Raw genomic sequence first — 24,213 nt, 5'->3', positions numbered from 1 at the left:
TTCCAGACAGGATGAGAAAGCCAAGTGTGGGAGTTCTGGGGAGGCTAATTTTGGCTTAATCCTGGGAAAGATACTCAAATGTTTTGTGTTACTTAAAAATTAAATACAGTGTATGAAGTGTAATGAGCATCTTATCACTAAAGTATTCAAGTAGAACCTAGGTTGATCCACATCAGAAATACTGTAGAGTGGGTTCCTGACCTGTACTCTATGCAGGGGATTGAAATACATAACTTAGTATGTTATTTCATGTTGTCTCCACCAAAACCATGAAGTTGGTAGAAGTTTCCTCCATTTTGCAGATGGGGAAATTCATGCCAAGATGTCAGATACTCCTTTTATGCCTTTCCCAGTGGCTGCATAGTATCATTTCCTGTGTCCAGTGTGAACCCAGGAGACTCCACCTTTGCATAGTAAAGGGCAGATGAAGGTTTTGCAACTGTTAGGTGGGCTCATTTCACTTGGCATGACTTTTAGAAGCAGAAACACAACTTGTTATGGTCATTCAATTAATGATTCATTCATTCATTCATTCATTTATTCATTCATTTGTTTTTCTCCTCCAACATATGGAACTGTCTTCCAGGGATTATCTTTGAGCCCTAGAGATACAAATATATATCCTTTCTTTTAAAGAGGTTTGAAGTCTTACAGAGGACCGTGATCTTAGGCTAGATAGTGTCCATGTGCCATTTGGGTTATAAGCTGTCACAGATCTTCCTGTGCAATGCATGGAGCTAAAAAACAATTGTGTTTAAGTGAAAACAATCCAGTTTGACTCCTGCAAAAATTTCTTTATGGAAGAACTTCAAGAATGTTTTTGTTTCATGTATGGAGAACTAGTTATGCAGTGTCATAGTGTGATCCTATATTCTGAAGGGGGCTGGGCTGTCATTCAGATCCGAGTACCAAACATGAACAGATGTAAGCATTGTGGATGACTGAATGTGCAGGAGGCGTAAATAGAATTCTGAAGCATAAGGAGAGACTAAAGAGAAGCAAGCTTGCTTTCAATCAGTGCTCTGTTATAAACTTCTCATTTTGTCTAATTGGTAGGACAAAGTCAATTAATTTCATTTCTGTCCTTTACCCTAATGGCTTCTCATCCAACAAGGAACCCCGGTCTCTTTTAGTCATTTCCACTGTATTTGTTCACTTACTATTTTGGGTGCTGGGATTTTAGTTTATTTTTTCTGTTTACCTCATACCTATCTTCTCTGTGTCCTAGTTTTATTTCATGTAGTTGCCCCCTTATTAGGAAGTCCTAATCATAGTTCAGCATTTTAATTTGCATGATTTAGGATAGAAGTGTATCCGGTCTCCAACTGTTGCTATAGTAAACCCCTGATTATCCACAAAAACACAGTTTTGAGTCTCATCTACATTCTTGTAGATGAGACTGCTTTAATGAGAACACACTCTCTCTCTATGGGCTTTTTAAATTTTTAATTGTTTTTCTTTAATTTTGAATTTCATCACTTAAGCTATAGGCATCTAATGGGGAAACTGGAATAATGGGTGATATTTGAAGAAAGCACACTGAAGAAGACTTTATTGGTAGAAGCAGATCATAGGGAAGGTAAGAACAGAAATAAAAGAAGAATTCCTGTAGAAGGGAAAGCACATACTTTGCATATTCTTTGGGTATTTTTCCCCCCACGGGAATTATTTCCATACATCTTAAGAAAACAGTAATCTTGGGAAATCTGAGCATGTTTCATGGGATAGGTGGAGGTCATAGAGTGATGCATTGAATGTAATAAGACTGACAATGATCAACTTGGAGAAATTAGAGAAACGTTCCATCTTTAGGTACTAAAGGTGCTGTCTGATGAAAGTACCCAAGATCAGGAGAAGAGCATCAATAATTCCAATTATGTTCGCATTATGTTTGATTAGCCCATGAAGTAATTGAAGAAAAAAAATCATTAGCAGACTTATCTCTAAGTGAGAAAGTATGCATCATTATTTGTCATACAAAATGGGTTGTCTGAAACTTCTCACCAGTTTTCAGAATCACTAACTTGATAAATATGTTGCAATATAATGGATTTTCTTTCCTTTTATTGTTGTTAGTGTTATTTGTTGCTGTTACTATTTCGTGCATTTTAGGAACAATTCAATTAACTTCATATAATGTTTTAATCTAATACGTGTTTTGTGCTTTGGTAAAGGGATGTTAGACCGACTCCAGTTTTAAATCATTCATTCTTATTGATATGATTGTTGTATTTATTTGAGTTATGTATCATATGCATATAAAGAGTCGAGTAGTTTCATGGTTTGCTGTGAAAACAGTTTTTTACTTTTTCAGTCTTTTAGATGATTCTTTTGGATTTTCCTCTGAAAATCTAACAAGACTTTCTTTATTACCACCTTTTGTCACCTTTTGGCAGCATCCATTGACTCCTGCAGTGGAAAACATGAATTTAGTAGGGTTGTTTTTAGTTTCTCATTATTTTGAAATTTTTAACAGGTGAACGCCTCCTATCCTGCTTTCCTCCGTTCTCTCTTCCTGTCATTGTAGGTGTATGTAATTTTAATTAGATCAGAAATTCATTTTTTACATTATTAGGTCATATAAATCTTGTTTGTAGCTGAGGCACGTAGTATACTGTGATCACTTTCCTCTTCAGTTCAACTTTTGGTTTCCCTGAAATTAATAATAATTTCCCATTTTTCATTTCTACCATTGATTTAAGGCCTTCTCAGACCTCTGCCTGGTGCATCTCCCTTTACTGACTTCCTGGAATGCCCTTCTGCTCTCTCCTGGGGTGAAGCTTTTTCTTCCTCCATCTCATGTTATTTTATTTTGGGGAAACACAGTTTCTAGTACCTTCCTGGGATTTTAAAAAAAGATTTTATTTATTTACTTGACAGACGGCGATGACAAGTAGGCAGAGAGGCAGGCAGAGAGAGAGGGGGAAGCAGGCTCCTCACCGAGCAGAGAGCCCGATGCGGGGCTCGATTCCAGGACCTTGGGATCATGCCCTGAGCTGAAGGCAGAGGCTTTAACCCTCTGAGCCACCCAGGCGCCCCTGGGTTTTGTTTTTTGTTTGTTTGTTTGTTTTTTTGTTTGTTTTTTGAGATATCCATTTCTGAAAATATCTTTATTCTGTGCTCATGCTTGATTGACATTTTGACTAGACACAGAATTCCTGGTTGGAAATAATTTTGTTAGAATTTCAATAGGATTATTCCATTGTTGTCTAGTTTCCATTGTCTCTGTTAAAATAGCTTTCTTTATTTCTAGTCTTCTGAAGTTTCATGATGAAGCAAAAAATGTCAGATTTATTTTCATTTGTACCTTTTCAATCTGGACCCTCCTGTCTTTACATTCTTCTCCTTCTTCTTTTTAACAGTTTAATCACAATGCAATTCCCATAACAGAATCCTACTTTCTACTTCAAGTATCTACTTCAGTTATTTTTAGTATATTCACAGAATTTTTGGAACCATCATTACTATCTAATTTTAGAAAATTAAGTTGCTCTAACCAGAAGCCCCCTACCCATTAGCAGTCACTTTGAATTCTCTACCTTTTTCAACCCCTGGGGAACACTAATGTACTTTATGTCTCTGTGGTTTTCCTGGACATTCCTTATAAATGGAATCATCACTCTGTGATGATTTTTGTGTGACAGGCTTCTTTCCCCTTGCATCATGTGTTGTAGCAGTACTTTTTTTTTTTTTTTTTTTAATAATACTCCACAGTGTAGATGGATGTACCACATCAGTCATCCAATGACTCTATCTTTAAGTGTTTGAAAGACTGTCAAACTGTTTTTCAAAGTGGATGCTCCCTTTTACCATCTAACCAGCAGGATTTGGGGGTTCCAGTTTTCCATACCCTCAGCAATACTTTTTGTCTGTCATTTTTATTACAATGTTTAATGGTTTCTTATTTCATTCTTTGAATTTCCCTCCCACCTAAGCATGTTGAACATTTGTTAGTGCACATATGTCCTTCTGTTTCAAGAAATGATCTTGGGGCACCTGGGTGGCTCAGTCAGTTAAACATCTGCCTTTGGCTCAGTTCGTAATCTCAGGGTCCTGGGATCGAGCCCCACATTGGGCTCTCTGCTCAGTGGGCAGCCTGCTTCTCCTTCACCCTCTGCCTGCTGCTTCCCCTGCTTGTGTGCTCACACTCTCTCTCTGTCAAATAAATAAAATCTTAAAAAAAAAAAAAAAAAAAGAAATGATCTTACATTATTTTGTTATGATTTCCTTCCTTTGTTTTCTTGTTTTTCTTTGGATCTTTTATTATTTAAATGTAGATCCTCCTGTATTGCTTTCCTAATTTTTTTTTTTTTGAGATTTGATTTATTTATTTGATATAGAGAGAGAGAGACAGTGAGGAAGGGAACACAAGTAGGGGGAGTGGGAGAGGGAGAAGCAGGCTCCTGCTAAGCAAGGAGCCGGATGTGGGGCTCAATCCAAGGACTCTGGGATCACGATCTGAGCCAAAGGCAGATGCTTGATGACTGAGCCACCCAGGCACCCCTTCTTGTCTTTTCTTCCCTATTTTTCTAATTATTTTTCCTTTAGTCCCAGCCTTAAGGGACATTTTCTCAACTTAGTTGTTTCTCCTCTGATGTTGAGGGTTTTACATTTTAATATTATTTCTGAGATACCTTTTTGTTCTCAGAATATTCCATTTTATAATACCTTTATCTTGTTTCAAGGTTGCAGTATCTTTTCTTACCTCCTGAAATATTAATAATAGTCTTTTTTAAAGTTTTCCTAACAGTATTTTCTGTTTCTACCAAGCTGTTACTGTTTTTCTTTTAGTTTGTTCTGGTCTCTGGCTGAAATACTCGAAGCGTTGGTTCAGTATCTGCAGATTCTTGGCTTGTGGTACTACTTAGAGATGAGGGCCTCAAAATGTGTGCAGCGGGCCCGCCATTCGTTTACTGTAGGGACCAACCAAGCCATTTTGCTGAGAAATCCTTGATACTGGTACCCATCTTTCCCTGCAATGCCTAAAAATTCCCAGTGAAGGTTCTTCTGAACTCCTGCATGGAGGATAGAGGCTAAGCTGCCTTGTTCTGGACACAGAGTTGGGTATAGGACCCCCTGTAAGTATCCTGTTTCAGGATGGTATCCCTGATCCTAACTGGTTGAGCGTTCTAGTCAGATGCCCTGTTTTACCCACTCTAGGTTTGAGACTGGGGCACTTATATATGTAAGTGGAGCGGGGAACAGGTCGATCTAAAGATTAAATAACTACTAAAAAGACTTTCAACCAACCACTCTCTCACGCTCTAGACTGCCACATCCAGACCCGTTCATTCCCATATCCTATGCCACCAATCCTGAACCTCTTGGTTGTTCTTTTTTTAAATATGGCCGCTTCTAGGCTTTCCCCTCTGCAGGTTCATAAATAATCTGTTTGTTTGTTTGTTTGTGTTTTGCTGTGCTAAATGTGCTACCATCTGTTTTAGAGCTTCTAAAATTTGGTATGGGATTCAAGAGGGTGCGAAATAGATGTATCTGTTCAGTTTTCCATCTTTACGTTGGAATCTTATCAATTCTTATTAAGCTTAAATATGAACAAATGCACAAGCCTGTCATTGTGTAAACTACTGTGTAATTAGATAATTTCTTTCACATTGATGGTTGTAAAGCATATAAATCTTCGCTATTTATTAGTTGTCAGAGTTCATCAAATGTGACAAGGCTAGTGGGAGGGAAGATATTTATATTAACTGTTATTAGATTACTGTCCCATCAGTGAAATTTTAGGCACATGGACAGTGTCTAAAGTGTGAGTGTGCCATTTTTGAGATGTCCTGTTTGTTTTTTTTTTTAAAGATTTTTTATTTATTTATTTGACAGACAGAGATCACAAGTAGACGGAGAGGCAGGCAGAGAGAGAGAGGGAAGCAGGCTCCCTTGCTGAGCAGAGAGCCAGATTGAGATGTCCTGTTTTGATGGAAAATATTTTTGCTTGATAGATGGTAGGTTAGTTATTTTGTTTGTTCATTTTTTGTTATAATTTGTTACGATGATCATGGATGTTGATACACTATGTAAGTATACATTTATACATTTCATACTACACTATAAAAATGTTCTTAGTTACTCACCCCGGCACTAAGAACATTTTTATAGTGTAAGTATTTGTATGAGAAAACAGATAATAGCGAGAAGGGTTCTGATTTTTAAATTTAATTATTAAGAACATATGCAGCTCCTGGGTGTTTCAGTCAGTTAAGCGTCTGACTCTTGGTTTTGGCTCAGGTCATGATCTCTGGGTTCTGAAATCCAGCCCTGCGTCGGGCTCTACTCTGCGTGTGGAGCCTGCTTGAGATTCTCTGTTTCCCTCCCTTTCTGCCCCTCCCCACCCTTAAAAAAGTATTAAGAGTATATCAATTGCAGGGCACCTGGGTGGCTCAGTGGGTTAAGCCTCTGCTGAGATCATGATCTTGGGTTCCTGGGATCAAGCCCTGCATTGGTCTCTCTGCTCAGTGGGGAGTCTGTTTCTCCCTCCCTCTCTGCCTGCCTCTCTGCCTACTTGTGATCTCTCTCTCTGTCAAATAAATAAAATCTTAAAATAAAAAAAGTATATCAATTGCTTATTTAGCCAGGTTCTTTATGTTTTTAATTGCTGTGTGTAGTTAGAGACCTCCTTTTTAGAAAATGAATATTTTAGTGGTTCTCGTTAACATCTAGCTTCAAGGGAGTAATTTGCTTTTTTTTCTCACTGGCAGGTACGAGTCCAGTTAGAAATCCCCAAAAGATGCTCATTCAGAAACTGAGAAATTAATTTTTCGTGGCAGCTATTTGCTAAGTAAGAATTTTCCATCTTCTAGGTTTTTCCTTTTCTCTTGATGATGTGATCTGTGTTTTAAAGCTTTGGATCTCAGCTATTAGCTTCCACTTGAGCCTTCACAGAGACATTTGGAAGATTGAATTAGTTCTCTTTTTTCCTCCTTCTACTTCTCTACCCTTTTTACTTGGATGAAGAAGTTAAAAGCATCAAGGAACAATAAAATGCTGAGTAGTTTCTAGTAGAATTTAGGAAATAATGGTAAGGGAAGGTATCTAATTCTAAAAATAAGATAGAAAGTCAGCAATGCTGGGGGAAAAGGGGCATGGTGAGAGAGGATTAGTAACAGATTATTTATTAGAAGAAAAGAAAAAACTAAGGATTGTGTTTTTTTGGTAATCAGATTTTCCCTGAGTAAAAATACCATGAACTGAGTTACATCTTGTAAAGGGTGGAAAAGGGCAACATAATCATTCTTGTTTGTCTTCATGACATCTGGTAAGATGAATGTGCATCTAGTCTCTCTGAGGGCAGGGGCTGGATTCTCTTTTGGTGTATCTCATAGTAAAATTACAGTGGGAGTCCTAGAAATCTTTGCCAAATTGATACGATTATTTCCATAGAGAAGGTGCATCAGACGTGTGGGGGGGGCGTGGGGTGGGTGTGACACAAATGTAGTAGTTTTTTTAAGGTTTTCTTTAAGACACAGAGTGTGACAGACTCAGAGACATGGGGTCTGTAGCCTCCTTCAAAAGGAGGACTTGCTTCCTTGCTATAGGAAATAGTCACCGGAATGCTTCCCCCTGTCAGCAGCTCCAGAATCTGCAGAGACCCATCTGGTATGAGGTCATGCCTTCTTCTAAGCATTCTGGATCTGGTGACTATGTGAGTTGGATATAAAGACCTGGTTGTTTCTGCCCAGGGCAGGGTGGCTGTGTTGCCAGGTTACTCAAGGCTCGATTGGCCTGAAGGCACCTTCACTTCCTCTCCTTTGTCTAATGCTGCTTCCTTATCCTTCCTTCCACCTGCCTAATAAACACTTTTTTCTTCTTTTACATAATAAGCATATCATACCCCCAAACTCCATCTGGAAAAACCAACATAAAGATTAATTTAAACACATAATTTAACCCTGTAATTTAACAGGGATTTGTTCTCTTTTAGGGAATTACAATTAGAATATGGGGTTCTGACTTAAGTATCCAAGTATACTCTGGTATATACCAGAAAACCATTAGATGTTCACAGTTCAAAGGGGGCAAAAACAAAACAAAACAAAAAAACAGTACAGCAGGAACTTCTAGAAAAATTAACTTTAGACGAGCAATAACTGAGTAAGTTCATGAAATTGTAGCATGCCCTGAAGTTACTAAATCCTTGACAGGAGTGCAGTGATGAGCACTGGATGGTGTATAGGAGTGTTGAATTCCCTATATTTTATACCTGAAACTAATGTAACACTGTATGTTAACTCTACTGGAATTAAGATTTTTAAAAAGTCAATGCAAATACATATACATGTATGTATTTAATAGTCTTACTATATTATCAGTGGGAAAATGGGACTATTATTTACCTAATGCAGACTATTGTTATTCTTAATATTCAGATCCCAGGACTGCAGGAAGATCTTACCTCCTTTCCATTTTGAACTTAGTCTAATGATATGAATGTCTTTGGCCAATAAATTGTGAGAAAAAGTTATTTGTTATCACAGCTTATATAACCTGGCCTGTCCTGATACGTAAGTTACTTAGTATCCACCCACCGCAGTGAAAGCAGATACTACCATGTGTTATATTTTAAGACTTTTTTCATACTCAGATGCATGTTGTGTGTGTTTATGTATGTATGTTTATTTATATGTATACTATACTCATATGCTACATATGCTATTTCTTAACGTTTTCTTTTTTTTTTTCCAAAATTTTATTTATTTATTTGACACAGAGAGAGAGATCACAAGTAGGCAGAAAGGCAGGCAGAGAGGGGTGGGGAAGCAGACTCCCTGCTGAGCAGAGAGCCTGATGCAGGGGCTGGATCCCGAGGACCCTGAGATCATGACCTGAGCCTAAGGCAGAGATTCAACCCACTCAACCCACTCAACCCCACATGCCCTTTTTTTAATGATTTTCAAAAACTCACAGAAGGTAGTGCCCCCATTGTTTTGGAATCACTAATTGTAGCTATGTAGCAGTGTTTATCCACATTTTAAAATTCATGTGCCCTTTGTTTTAATATAAAAATCTCATGCTTTTCTTTGATACCATTTTAAACCTTGGATAAATTTAGAATTATTAATAAAACAAGTGATGATTTTAAGAGATTTTATTGAACACTTGGTTCTGGCTTTTTGACATTTAAAAACTACATGTTTTAGTAGTGAGGACATTAAATCAGCTTGCTTACCACATCCTTTTATATCATAAATAGTGTCAAGAATCAAGGACAGATGAGGTCACCTTCCATGTCACCTGTTGTTTCTGCTATTTTTTTTTTTTATAGAAAGTATTAAAACTAACTTCATATATTGAGTTTGATAATTACGTGCCAGGCTTACTGATTTATTTGGAAGTAAACATTCAGGTATTTTGTGCAAAAATTTTCCAGTACAATTTTCTAAATTTTTTTGGTAACTCTTTCAAATTCGAGCACCATTATCTTCTTTTACATTTTGCTAAAACTGCCTTTCAAATGGTATTTTCAACCACAACACCAGGAAAGCCCTACCTGAATTCATCCTGGACAGACTTGGTGAGATTTTATTCTTTCTCTTGAAATTTTTTTCCAGTAACCCTTTTATGGCAAACTGCACTAAGTCAAGAGAATGAAAAGATATTTTTAGCTCTGATTCACTGAATACATAGCTAGATTTTGGCATAAAAGCTTAAGACATATCATGAGGAGCAATAATGTTGGTCTTCATTCCTTGAAGTTTTCTAGATTCATATTCAAAACATCAACTCTATCTGCCAAATATGTCAAGCTCCTGGGAAAGTTATTATCTTGGCAAGTTTGCAAGTGTCTAGTGGTTGAGAAAAAAACATAACAGTTCTTTTTTAGGGTATCTTTAATTTTGTACCATGCATAGTAAGAAATTAGCACATTTTCTTTGTTCATATATTGAGCAAAGCCAGTAACAAGAAAGATGAAAAAAAAATTAGATCTTTGACAAAATTTTTTATGATGGGTAAATCAGCAATTTGACTTTTGGCTGTAGATCCTAAAAAAGCAATACTTTAGAATTTCTACTCTACTTTAACTTTTGGCAATGTTCAGAGTACAAGAATTCATGAATTTGGTATTCCGCACCCACCCACCGCAGTGATCTTAGGTCTTCTTATTCTTTGCTGTTAAAAGAGCTACTTGAAACGAAACTTTTACAGTTTTCTGGATTTTTAACAATATATTTTACTGCTAGTACTTCTGTTTCTTATATCTCAGAGCACTGTACTCTGCAGGTAAAAGCTTGTATTTAAAAAAATAATGCTGGTATGACCCTTGTCTTGACTGAATGAGAAATCTAAATTACTTTGCCCCTTTATGCACTATACTGAGATAATTACAGTTATGCTTACTAATTACATAAGGATACAGATGTGCTGCTGCTTCAGCTGTGCCTCAAGAGTAGCAATGTAAATTACCTTTTTCATCAGGCATTTCCATTTGGCCAGGACTTTTTCTGAAAGCTTTGTCTTTTTATACTTTATGTATTTCCACCAGCCAGGAAAACTTAAATGAGCTTTACTTATGTAATATAAATTTATTTTTAAGATCATTTCCCTAATTCAAGAGTTTTTTTATGTGGCCCTTTTATGTGGCCCTCTTTTCTACAGCCCACAACCCTTGCCCCATAAATACTCAGATATTTATAGCCACAATTAAAAGCTCCAAACTGTTTTGTATTATAAAATCTTAATAGCATGACTTTCGATATATCCTACTTATTTCCTTGGGGGAGAAAATCTCCTAATATTTTTACTACTGGATCAAGTGATAGGAACAAGGTTATAAATGTGTCATTTTAAGTAAGAGGAAGAAGGGTATTGTTCACATTTGACTCTCAGTCTTACTTTCCTCAAAGCCGTCACTGATCTCCCAAGTAGGAATAGTTTTTATTCATTTTTATACATTTTACAATACTTGACCCATTCTAACATTGTGAAAGTATATTTTGATTTTCATTTGTTATGCCAACAAAGGTGACAATTTAACAAACTTTATTTGTTTACTCTTTTCATTGGAATATGTGTTTCCAGAGTTATGTTTTCAAAATTGGAAAAACATGGACCTGAAGCTCATTACAGTATAATTTTAAAAGTTTCCTGAGCTACACATGATCATTCGCTAGGTGGGTGTTACTCTGACCCCTTAGGACAAGTATTATAAAAAGAAATCTCTGTTTTGCATTGCAGCTAGCTAAAGTGATCGCAGACTGGCCCCTTTGATGCTTCTACCTTCCTTTCCTTCTTTATTGCCCTCTTTCTCTCCTCTCTTATTTTAGTTCTGTTTCTTTTTCCCCTCATGTTGCTCTTATCCTGTAATTTCAGGATCTCCCTTTCTACCAGGGTGGCTCCGGAAGGTGTTTTCAGAGTTAAGATATTCCTGAAAACTTCCTCAGTCATTTTCTTTTCTCCTATATCTCCTGCTTTGACTCCAAAGACATTTATGTGGCCCACTTTGTTAACCTTTTTTTCTTTCTCCAAATTTTTGAGGATGTTGGATGATCAGAGCATTCCAATCTTTATACCCATTGGCTTTTTATTTTTCCTTTTAAAAATCAAACTGGCTTCAAAATAATATGAACATCTTTTTAAAGTGGCTATTTGACTCCATTAAAATTTATTATATGGTTTAGGCTTGTGAATGGTTTCCCCGAGGACATATAAATCATAGTGGGGAGCTCTTTCCTTCGCTGTTTCGAGAGAAAACGTTTTACACGTTCTTCCGATGCAGGAATAACATATGTCTCTATAGAACCAACCATAATGTTCTTCTTCTGTAAGATTCCCCCCAAGTTTCTTGAAACTTCCCAAATTTATGCTCTGAATTTTAAAAAGGAAAATAATGGATACCTCTTGGAAGTTTTATAAACTAAATAAATTGTAGATATGGAGGTATGGATAGAGCTATGTATTCTGTTTATGGGTAAGCCTGTAAATTATTGAAACTACTTCAGACACAAACTGTTAGAGCATGAATGTCTGCATTCTTTTTATCAGAGAAGAATGGCTCGCAACAGTCTTGCTGCCTGGGTAAAGCTGTATAGTCTGTCTACCCATATTGTCATTGCCAGAAGCCAAAGAGTAAGTTTTTTGTTTAAAGGAAAAGGTCTTTCAGGTTGCTGGTTTTACATGATGGGAATGTGGTTGGAAATGCTTCCTGTTCCATTCACCAGCCCCAGGCTGCCCATGAGTTTTGGATTCAGAAATGACAGCTGAAACCAATTAGGCAGAATTATGGGATAACAAAGTCACATATAGGTTTATTATGACCAGAAAGGAGAAGGAGAACACATTATATGATTTTAAAAATGCCTGACTTAATTAGGAATGAGCTGCAGTGCTGTGATAGCTATGGGAGGATTTTTGTGTCGTATAAAGCAGCATGTGTGTTAGCCATCCCTGTCCTCCCCAGGGAGTATGTGTGGTTTACTGGGCAGAATTTCAAATATTTCCTAAGTGGCTTAAAACCAGGTAGAAATAAAATAACCCAGAAACAGGCTTTGTAATCTGTAACATAATTCTGTGCAGGAACAGTTGAATATGTGAGAGTATTCCACCTGAGAATTTATCTTCATGTGATGATGGAATAGATTGAAAGACCATATTATCGCTATTGTCATACCATGTCCCATGATGCAACTTGAGGCAAAGTAACCCAGTAATAATTAGAATTTCTACTTCAGGGGGAAGAGATAGCACTTTTGTACTTGTTCATAAATGTCTTGTCTTTGCCATTAAAGATAAGGGATTTCAGTGTATTAGCATAAAGGCTAAATAAGTAACATTTGATAGAATACTGACAGTTTTATTTTTTAACCACGGTTTTAAAAACAGGCCCCTTTGGTATATAGTAGGTACACACTTCCTCAATAAAGCATCTTAAATGGCTGTGATTTTGTTTTAAAGGTAAAGTTGATAATGCATCTTTATATATTCTTTTTCACTAATGAATGATGCTCCCACATTGTAACTTACAACATTAAAATTTCATTAATTATGTTTGGGAATGAAATAGATTAGTACTATAAAGTTTAATGGGAAAATGCAATTTCAAAGTCAATTTAAACCTTTGGACTTCATATCAGAGCAGTTTGAAACTAACTGCTCGGTAATTTGATGTATTAATTCTTACAGCAATGTAGGCTGATTAAAACAGAGATTATAGCTAGAGGAGAATGGCATTGATTGCTGTAGAAGAAAGGAGGGCTCAACTTCTATAAGTTTTCTTCAATTGCCTCTAGCAGCAACTTTTCCCCAATGTATTACATGACTTTAATGAGCTTCAGGTGAAATAGATTAAAAACTAAAATGATCGTGAACTCTACCAAATTTCACAGCTACCCTTTAAGCATGGTTTTTGTTGGAATGCCTGTGGTGTGTTCCAGACACGGGATGATGGTGATGAAGGTGACATTAGCTAGTACCAGAGTCGGCCTCACAAGTAAACATCTCCCACAATTGTTTCTTTGGTCACACTGACAGTTACCGTTGTGGCCATTAGTCTGGGGACCGCCCACACTACCACCAAAGAGTGGAAATAATTGCTCTTGTTCTTCGAAATTTGCAGTCTTTTTAATGTGATCTCTTGCTGGTTAGAGTACTATTTAAAGGTTCTTTATAATGAGTCACTTGCCTGGGAGAGAGAGGAGTGTCTAGAATCAAACTGGGATGAGGGCTAGGGATCTTCATAAATAATCAACAGTCAGAGAAGGGGAGAGCTCTATATTTTTATGCTTTCAATTTGCACATGTTTATCAACTAGTTGTTAACCTATCCCATCTTTTGTTTTTTAATCATGTCCCCACTTAATTTTTTTTGTTTTGTAAAATCAAGTTTTCATGAATTTAAAAATGAAATTATACCTGACCCTTGGTGTTTAAACATAAAGTAAGCCTATCTCTTAAGAATAAAGAAATTCAGAATTAGTCTTTTTATCTTGTGGACCCTTCTCATATTCTTGCTCTTGTGAAGTAGTGTCTTTTTAATGATATAAAAGATTATACCGGGCTTGAATATTCTGACTCTCCTCTCACTGTCAGAATGGAAAAGTAAATGAAACAGAAGCAAAGGCTGTGGAGGCTGAGCTTAACACAACTTCAGAATGAGGATTTCTGTTGGTTGTCCCCCATGGAAAGACTTCCTTATTTTTAGCCTATGTGCTAAAAATAAGGCTATGCTATTTTCAATGTCATATTTTGGCAGTGCTTCTGAAGAACATCAGAATTAGCTACAAAATATAGCGGGCACCATTCTTAACAGCACAGGACAATGGAAACAAACCCATGTGTTTGGGAAGGGGCTTTATTTGGATCCCTGCTTGATGAGGAAAGCTCAGTCTACAGGCCAGTGGTAATGCAAATGTGTAATTTCTCAGAACTTGATGTCTCTTGAGTAGGAGGTTTGATCATTTGAAAGTCCAGCAATTGGAAAGCCTCACTTCATGGAAAATATGTTGATTAAAAAAAGAAACATAGACACGTACCAAATGGCGAAGCCTACTTAACCACGAACTTAGACTTCTCTCTGCCCTGGAATCCGGGTAAAATTTCATGACTGAGAAGCTGTCTGAATTTGTGGTCTCCAGAGAGCCTTTTCACCAGGGGCTTTCAGTGGAAGGATATTGCTGTTCTCTCTTGACCCAAAGTCAGTTTGAAACGAGTAAGGGGTGGAGAGTGGAAACTCTGAAGAGCTGAGTGTCATACTCTAGCTTGTTTCTGGTCTTTTTCTCCGGCTGACTGCTCTTTCCTGGTCTTCTTTTAAAGGTCTGTTCTCCACTCAGGCCTGTTTCAAAATGGCCATTATATCCATAATTTGTCTTTGTAGTTTTCTTTCATGAATTCCCTTTTAAGTTTCATGGCTGTTCATCACACAGCTCTCAAGTCTGCATACAATTGAAATTAACAGACTCTACTGTGTGAAAGTGCTTACAAATAAGAAGTCTTTCCGATTTTCTTTGGTCTTTCTATATCCTGCCTTTTTGTTTGTTTGTTTGTTTTTAATAAAAGGGAGATTTCTCTCCTGCTTTCTGAAGTAATCCGAGCACAAAGTAATCAAATCAGTATGAGGAAACCCCAATTATAAATGTGGCAAACTCCTTTACGGAGAGCATTTACGTTCAGGGTATTAGGAGTTCAGGTATGTTCCTCAGATTCCTTCCCCTAGAAGTGCCTATGTTAATAACCAAATAAATGCTGCCTGATGGGTAATGGACAGTGAGGAAGGAGGAAGCTCATTTTGAAAGATACATATGCTAGTGTGGGGATTGAGCATTTGGAGCCCCTTTCTGCACTTAGTCTGTCTCCTGCTTGGTCTGTAAGTCTAGCCGTACTTGATAGCTTCATTTAAAACCATCCACTACATGGGAGATTGATGAGGTGTTCTCAGGCTTTCAGGTATAAACCTGTCAGACACAAGTGCTTCTAAAGGCATTACCCTGAGGAACAGCAGCAATGATGGAGCAAACAGAGGGAGGTATAGGAACACGAGGGGAAGCGTAATGTAGTGAAGGAAAGAGGAGATGTCAGCCAAGATAGAGATGAGGAGAAATTGTGTTTGATCTGCAACCACCAGGCGTCTAGGCTAGTGACCTGCTCCTTTTATTTATTTATTTATTTATTTGACCTGCTCCTTTTAGTATCAGAATAAGAAATAGCCATAGATCAAGCCAGATGGATCTGAGATGATCTGTGTCTCATCAGGGGATACTGATCTGTTGATCATATGCCATAGGGGCCTTCTGTTTAAACCCAGGATGCTTTAAAAAGTAGAATGAGAAAGAAATATTAACTTTAGTACTGTATTTCCGGACCAGTGCAAATCATAAAGGTCATATAATCCAATGAGTTGAACTGAGGAGAGAGATAAGATAAGATGCGAGGCATCTGGGTGGCTCGGTCACTTAAATGTCTGCCTTTGACTCAGGTCATGATCCCAGGATACTGGGATTGAGCCCCACATCAGGCTCCCTGCTTATGGGGGAGCCTACTTCTCCCTCTCCCTCTGCTGTTCCTCCTGCTTGTTCTCTCTTTCTATCAGATAAATAAATAAAATATATTTTTTTAAAAAGGCAAGAAAAGAGGTAATGAAAATTTCAGTTTAGGCACATCTAATTTAGATTCAGGCGTGGTACGGTGTATTAAAAAGAGAGAGAGAGAGAGGAAAAAGAAACCATTTTTAAAGCAGGTAGAACAGAAGTTTGCCAGGGTACAGAGAGGGACCCTGTACTATCTCTTATCTCTCTCTCTTTTTTTTTTTTTTTTTTAAAGATTTTATTTATTTGACAGACAGAGATCACAAGTAGGCAGAGAGGCAGGCAAAGAGAGGAGGAAGCAGGCTCCCTGTGGAGCAGAGAACCCAATGCGAGGCTCGATCCCAGGACCCTGGGATCATGACCTGAGCCGAAGGCAGAGGCTTTAACCCACTGAGCCACCCAGGCGCCCCTATCTCTTATCTCTTTTTCTATGACATTCTCCAGATTCTTGCCCCTAATCGCCCAGAGCACTCTGAAGTTGACTGTGTATCTCCTAAATGTAGTCTCACTGGTTGTGTACGGAATGCAGTGGAGTGTGAATGAGAATGTATGGTTATGCAGATAGGAACACTATATGAGGATGAAATGCTACCCTTATGAGTTCCAGTTTTCTGACTGTGATTATCGTTCCATTTTCAATTGTAATCCTCCCAAATATTTATTCCCACAACTCGAAACACACCACAGAAAATCATCATTTTCATCATCGTCTTCTGTAGCATCTACCATGTGCTAGGTAGTGTTCTGAAACCATTATACTTACTCATTAATTTTCATAGTATCAGTTGAGGTACGTGTACTAGGAATATTCTCATTATACTCATGAAGGTCTTGATATGCAGAAGTTGTGTAACCTGCCCAAGGTTACACAGCTAGACAGCCATGTGTACATACATGTGATATATGTGCACACATACACACATTTTGATGCCATATATCTAAGGAAACATGAATTTTAAAATTTTGAAAGTTTGGAAAAATCTTTATTTAATTTCCCAAGATCTCATTTTGGATAAACCTCCTTCCTGCAATTCATAATGCTAATGTCATTGGTCATATACTTAGAAGGACATGATGTGTACCTTGAGAATCAGGAATACCCCCCCCCCCGACTCCTGATGTGTTTCCTTCTGATAGATTTTTTTTTTATCTTATTTATTTATTTTTTCAAGTTTTTATTTAAATTTCGATTAACATATTGTGTTATATTAGTTTTCAGGTGTAGAATTTAGCACTAAATAACATTAACACCCAGTGCTCATCACAACAGGTGCCCTCGTTATTCCTCATCACCTCTTTAACCTACACCCTGCCCACCTCCACTCCAACAGCCCTCAGCTTGTTCCCTGTAGTTACAAGTGTTGCATGGTTTGTCTTTCTCTCTCTTTTTACCCCACCCATGTTCATCTGTTTTGTTTCTTAAATTTGCATCAACTGATGAATGGTTAAAGAAGTTGTGGTATACAAACAGATACACAGACACACACAATGGAATATTAGCCATAAAAAGAGTGAAATCTGCCATTTGCAACGATATGTATGGAGCTAGAGAGTATTATGCTAAGCAAACTAAATCAGTCAGAGAAAGACAAATGCCGTATGATTGCACTCATGTAGAATTTTTTAAAATTTTAAACAAAAAGCTTGAATACTTTTTTGGCAAAAAATTATTCACAAATATGTATAATTTACAGAATGTAAGCTTTATAAGAGCAGATATATATATATGATAATATATCTTATTTATGTAAAATTAGCATTTAATAAATCTAAATAAGTCAAATATATAATACTCTGAAAATTTTGACCCCTACACCATTCCACTTCTTTGTTAATTTTAGAAGCTCACATTGGTAGGTGCACTTATGTTGATTTATTTCTTCATTCCTAGCTTTAACCTTGTTTGGTACTGATGTGTTAGCCTTTTAATACCATTTTGACTTCTGGTACCTACTGTCACTAGAATTTATGTACATCTATGGTCATAAAGAGGTTGGTTTTGTTCTCATCACCTCTCCACTGTTTTTGGCTGCTTTGACATGTCAACCTTAAAGAAGCAGTGGGAAACTTTTTTTTTTTTTTTTGCTCTGGGGTAATTTATATCTGCTGTTTGAAGGTTTGAAAGATTTTCCATTAAACCCATCTGAACTTAGTACTTTTTTTTAGGTATAGCTCTTCAATTTCTATCTCTTGTAGAATCAGATTTAATAACTTAGGTTTCTTTAAGAGATGTAAGTTTTTATCTAGGTATCAAATGTATTATTAGCTTAAAGATATGTATAATACTGTTTAGCTTATAGTATTACAGGTTTATTGTATACTTTTAAATCATCACATTTTTAGTTGTGTCATTATTCTCACTCTTAACATTGATTACATCTTAACAAAACACTTCACTTAAAAAAAAAAGCCCAGATTTTCCAAGGTTTCTTTGTTTATTGGGCTTAAACATTTTTTTTTTTTTTAATTTGCATGTAGTAGGCACACATTGTTACCTTAGTTTCAGGTGTGCGACATAGTGATTCAGCATTTCTGTATGTTATGCTGTACTCACCTCAAGTGTAGCTACCATCAGTCACTGTACGACTCTACTACACTGTCACTGGCTATATTATTGGGCTTTTCAAAGAAGTGGGTTTCTCTTTAATTGGTCAAGTGTGTTGTTTTCTAGTTTTTAATCAATTAATTTCTGCTATTAACTGCATCAATCCTATCTATTTTCTTTGGGTCTTTGTGTTTTGTTTCATTTTGTTTTTTGTATTCTCTAGTTTATTAGTTGTTTATTAGTTTATTAGTTGTTTTACTTTTTTTCTGTCATTCTCATATTAAAATTAATAGATGTGTTTAAAGATCTATATTTCCCTGACAGTAAAGCTCTGGCCATTTTCCATTGCTTTAAAATTTATGTTGTATCTTACTATCATTTTTAAATAATTTAAACATTTTTGTTTTTTTTTTATTTTTTAAAGATTTTGTTTATTTGACAGAGAGACACAGTGACAGAGGAAACACAGCAGGGGGTGTGGGAGAGGGAGAATCAGGGTTCCTGCTGAGTAGAGAACCCGATGCGGGGCTCCATCCTAGGACCCTGGGATCATGACCTGAGCTGAAGTCAGATGCTTAATGACTGAGCCACACAGGCGCCTCTGCTTCTCTTTATTTAAAAAAAAAAATTCCACAAAAATAGATTTCCTTTGTTCCTTCTTTTCTCATTTCTCCATTTAACTGCTTGTCTTCCTTCATTATCTTATTCTTGTTATCTTTGAACTTGAGACCCTATTGACTAGAAGAAACTTTACTTGATGTACTAGTAGAAGAGAAAAAAACCACACTCAGTTAAACTGTGATTTAGTGTTTTCTTATCATTCAGGGTTTTTACTTTATGCCCACCAAAGGAGCCTTGCAGATTTTCATTCTGGCACTTTTTATAGAATCTTACCTGAAATTTTTAATAAATGCGTTTCCAGATAAAAATTGCATCTCATTCTTCATCTTTTTTCCTCAGATGGTCCTTACATTGTTCTTTGATGACCCATGCCATCAGAGTAATAAAAATAAAAAGTTGGCTCAAACATAGGCAATAACAACTACATTCCAGATACTCCCCGGGAAAGAGAAAATTCATGCCGTTATTCCAGTGTCAGAGTTAAAAAGAATTGTGTATCCTAGAGTGGATGAAACATACTACATTTTTATTTTAATTTTATTTGGTTGTGGCAAGAGGATGTAATAGGACTTCTGCTTGCTAACTGCTTGCTAAGGCTTTATCTGTGTCTAATACATTGTCAAGTTTTGTGAGTTTACCATTTGTGTTTAAAAAGTTTGTGTAGGGGCGTCTGGGTGGCTCAGTGGGTTAAGCCGCTGCCTTCGGCTCAGGTCATGATCTCGGGGTCCTGGGATCGAGTCCCGCATCGGGCTCTCTGCTCAGCAGGGAGCCTGCTTCCCTCTCTCTCTCTCTCTGCCTGCCTCTCCGTCTACTTGTGATTTCTCTCTGTCAAATAAATAAATAAAATCTTTAAAAAAAATAAACATAAAAATAAAAAGTTTGTGTAGTAAGAGTTTAATGGGCACAAAAGTAAACATGCTATTTAATTGTATTATTCTTATTCTTTATAACCTTCCCTTTTTTTTCTTTTTGCCAGTTCCATTTGGTGACTTTTGAAATAAGTAAGCTAAATCCCTCAAGATTTGTGAAATTATTAGTTTCTTCTTGTATTTTTACCAATTTTTGCTATAATTGATAGGCCATGTTGTTAGGTGCACTGATGTTTAATACATTTTCCTTGAATTCTGTTATGTCTACTATTTACATTGATAATGATGATTTTGGTTTTTTGTTCATATAACCAGTATGAATAGCAAAATATAAATAACATAAACATGCAGCATAAAATGTTATTTGTTATTTTCATATTTTTTGTTTTTCATTTTTAATTTGTGTCTTGGAAACAGTGTGAATTGCATTTTCTTTTGTAAACTGAGATTTTACATTTTTTATTAGGAATTATACCATATCATGGGTATATAATTACTGATAAAATTGGATATACTTTCTATTGTTTTATTTGTTGTGTATGAAGCTGTGAACAAATGAGGTAACAGTTGCTTCCTCTGTGGATTTTATTATATAGTGGGCAGTATCTTAATATCTCCTTTTTGTTTATCATGTTACAGGTGAATAGTACTTTCTCTTGTACTATTTTGTTTGTTCTTCAAAACTCTTTAAGTGAGGTGTTAGCCCTATTCAGAAGGACAGAAAAATTAACATGGAGTTATATGGCAATATGGGGACTAAAATTCATTCTTCAGTTTAGTAAATGCAGTCACTCAGAAGAAACTCCATGGAACTCATAATTATATTTTAGAGTCATTTTTAATGAGCTATACTATATATAAAACTATTTCCACCTTTCTTTAGTTCTTCTCTGTATTTGTCATTTTGCCTGGACTGAGGAGGCAATAATTTCCAAATCATAGTTTCTGTCCTCATGGAGTTTGACTTTGATTTGGAAGCTCAGCACCTTGGGTGTGGTATAAGAGAAAGGCAGTATTATCTTAGAACGTTTCTAAGAGCATTTCTTCAGTCCGATTTTCTTTCCCTTTTCCCTTCAGTTGGCTAACTTCTTTCATTCTCTACTCATGCCTGACTTTTTTCCAGAGGCTTCCCCAACATCTCTACACCACAATAAGTTCCCCCTGCTATGCGCTCAAACATTTTACCCAATACTGTTTGTAAAATAATGTACAACATGGTGTACTATAATTGTTGGTATGTCTAGTTTTTTGTTATTATTTTTTTTTTCTACTTGCAGTTGTTTCATTTAGTTCTGTGTCCTTAGCGACTAGTGTAGTAACTGGAACATAATAAGGGCTTAACGAGTACATGATGAAAAATGAATGAATGAATGCTAAATTATGGTCTCTATCCTCAGCAATATCACCTGGCATGCAATAAAAACTCAATAAGGGAGTCTGAACTATCATCACCATGGCTATAGCAAGATTCTTGAATATAGCATAAAACTCTAAATTCTTCAGTAACAGAAGCCTGATATTGGGGTATAAATACTCTTGTTTAGTGGCTTTTCCAGAATGATAAAGCATTTCATTGTTATAAATATTATAGTATTTTCTAATAAGAGAAGAAAAATTAGAATAGCAACTTACATATTTTTTGAATTTCTATATAACTCATAATATAAATAGAATAAGCATTAAGAAGAAAATAAATACAGTTGTGGGTAAATTGAGCCTGAGATAATTAAAAGAATAACAGCCTGAGATTTATTTAAAGATCTTCATTTTAAGTTCTATATTGTGATGAGCACAGAGTGTTGTATGTAAGTGTTGAATAACTAAATTGTATATGTGAAACTAATATTACACTATTTATTAACTAGCTGGAATTTAAATAAAAACCTAAAAATTTATATTGGGTATATTCATCCTAGCTTATAATTTTGAAAGTATTTCTATTAATTTATAAAATGTATTTTGTCAAATACATTCAGGAGTTCTGGATACTTATTCAATTATTTTTTAACGATATAGTTATGAGAAATTCAAATAAATCCGATGATAAATTTTTCTAGAATGATATATTTGTAGTATTCTCATCTCATACAAAATTAATAATCATAACTGACATTTTCACTTGAAAATACAAGATAATTGCAATTTAATTGGTTTAGTGTGTGTATATGTATGCATTGGTTTAATTTTTTAAGTTATACATATATTTATAGTTAAGATTTTTTAAATATGTTTTCAGTGACTAGGAAATTAAGCACTTAACAAATCATGGACGTGAATTCCTTCTGAAACACAGATACGTTTAATATAAAACAGAGTGTAGAGATAAAGATAATGCTTCAGTTGTGGTTAAAAATGAGAGAGTGGAGAAGCATTCAGCTACATATACTAAAAAAATCCACCCACTCATCTTATATTTGCTTTGTTCAGAAGGCAATGGTGACTTTGAAGTAGAAAAATATTGATTCATCATGTTATAGCCAGAGGGATACTAATACATTTTCCCTTTTTTCTTCTAGCACACTGATTTATGTCAGTACATGGACAAGCACCCTGGGGGGCTGCATCCAGATAATGTGAAGGTAGGAAAAATTCTTTTAAGCTGAAGTTTAGCATTCTTCATGTGTATTTTTTCTAGTCCCAAGTCTAATCTCTCTTCCATAACTTAAAAAAAAAAACAACAACTGTGTAAAGAGAAGTGATATTGAAGTGAACCATGGTTATTGCTTTGTTTAGTGATTGAAAACCATGTTTAAACATTAGTATATTCACTGGAATACTGTCGTTTAGAACTTATTCTATTTTTGTTTCATGGAGAAACATTTGCTAATAATAAGTGAGATCCACTGGAATGCTATTGTGACAGTGTTTTTAAGAGAAGAGTCTCAGGTAGCTCTATCTTTGGTTTGTACTAAAGTGCCAGTAAGTTTTAATGTAAAATATTACGATCCAAATCAATGTTATGGTGAGTTCACAGTACAGATTTTTTCGTTTGTATGTACAAACAGATAAAAATAGTTTCCTACTGCTCCCTTACATTTCTTTTGACTATAAATTGGATTACTATGTGTCAAAAGAACTAAGTTTTTCTAAGATTTGACCCAGCAACCATCTTGGAAATTGTCTCAAAATTTCACGCTTCAAACAGGCAGCTGTTTCTTAACATATGTGAGTGAGTCAGAAGATACCACAGTTATATCTAAAGGTTTAAGGACGTGCTCACATTTTAGAATATAAAATATATTTTATATTTTATATTTTTATAATATATAATATAATATATAAAGTATAGGTGTGTGTTTATATATTTATATATATATATATATAATATATAAAGTATAGGTGTGTGTTTATATATTTATATATAATATATAAAAATAATATATTTTATATGTAATTCAAGTGACTACATTTCGTGATCCTGAGAATCAGCTGAGTTATGTGGATGTATGTAAACTAAACTTGGGCCCATTTCTTCCCTTCATTATCTATCTACACCACTCTCTGCAAGAAGCACCTTCTTTCTTTTGTACTTTTCCCTGTGCTTATAAAGGTATATATGCACATATGGTATTTCATGTGTGTTTATTTTGCTCTAGAAAAACTATGTATTATTGTATGGCATTTTAAAAACAATATCATGAATCTCTTTTAAAATAAATTTATGACTGTGTAGTTTAATTTTCCTAATAACTGCATATGAGTCTGTAGTGGGAATAAACTGTAATTTTCAACTGTTTTTATTCATGGATCTTATGTTGTATCTAGAATGTTATTAAGTGATTCTAGAGTAAATAATAGTATAAAATCTTTACATTCTTCTTTTTTTATTATTATTTTTTTTAAAGATTTTTATTTATTTATTTGACAGACAGAGACCACAAGTAGACAGAGAGGCAGGCAGAGGGAGAAAGGAGGAAGCAGGCTCCCTGCTGAGTAGAGAGCCCAACATGGGGCTCGATCCCAGGACCCTGGGATCATGACTTGAGATGAAGGCAGAGGCTTTAACCCACTGAGCCACCCAGGCGCCCCTACATTCTTCTTTTTTATATCAGCTAATGGATTTTCTTTATTAAGAGACATAACTTCAGGGGCGCTTGGGTGGCTCAGTGGGTTAAAGCCTCTGCCTTTGGCTCAGGTCATGATCCAGGGTT

At 35.8% G+C, this 24,213-nt stretch overlaps 1 protein-coding gene across 10 annotated transcripts in view; it reads left to right on the top strand.

Annotated features, from left to right (window-relative positions):
* Nucleotides 1-24,213, top strand: part of CDK14 (cyclin dependent kinase 14) — a 575,914-nt gene that overhangs the window by 256,883 nt on the left and 294,818 nt on the right. For all 10 annotated transcript variants that reach the window (XM_082692298.1, XM_082692296.1, XM_082692295.1 and 7 more), the window contains one exon: nt 22,579-22,641. In XM_082692298.1, the coding sequence (XP_082548424.1) occupies nt 22,579-22,641 (63 nt within the window). The remainder of the gene's footprint in view (nt 1-22,578; nt 22,642-24,213) is intronic.

The sequence above is a fragment of the Mustela nivalis genome (genome assembly GCF_964662115.1).
Source record: "Mustela nivalis genome assembly, chromosome: 12".
Taxonomy (NCBI): Eukaryota; Metazoa; Chordata; class Mammalia; order Carnivora; family Mustelidae; genus Mustela; species Mustela nivalis.
Note: the sequence above shows the minus strand (reverse complement) of the source record. Positions and strands in the feature narration are given on the sequence as shown.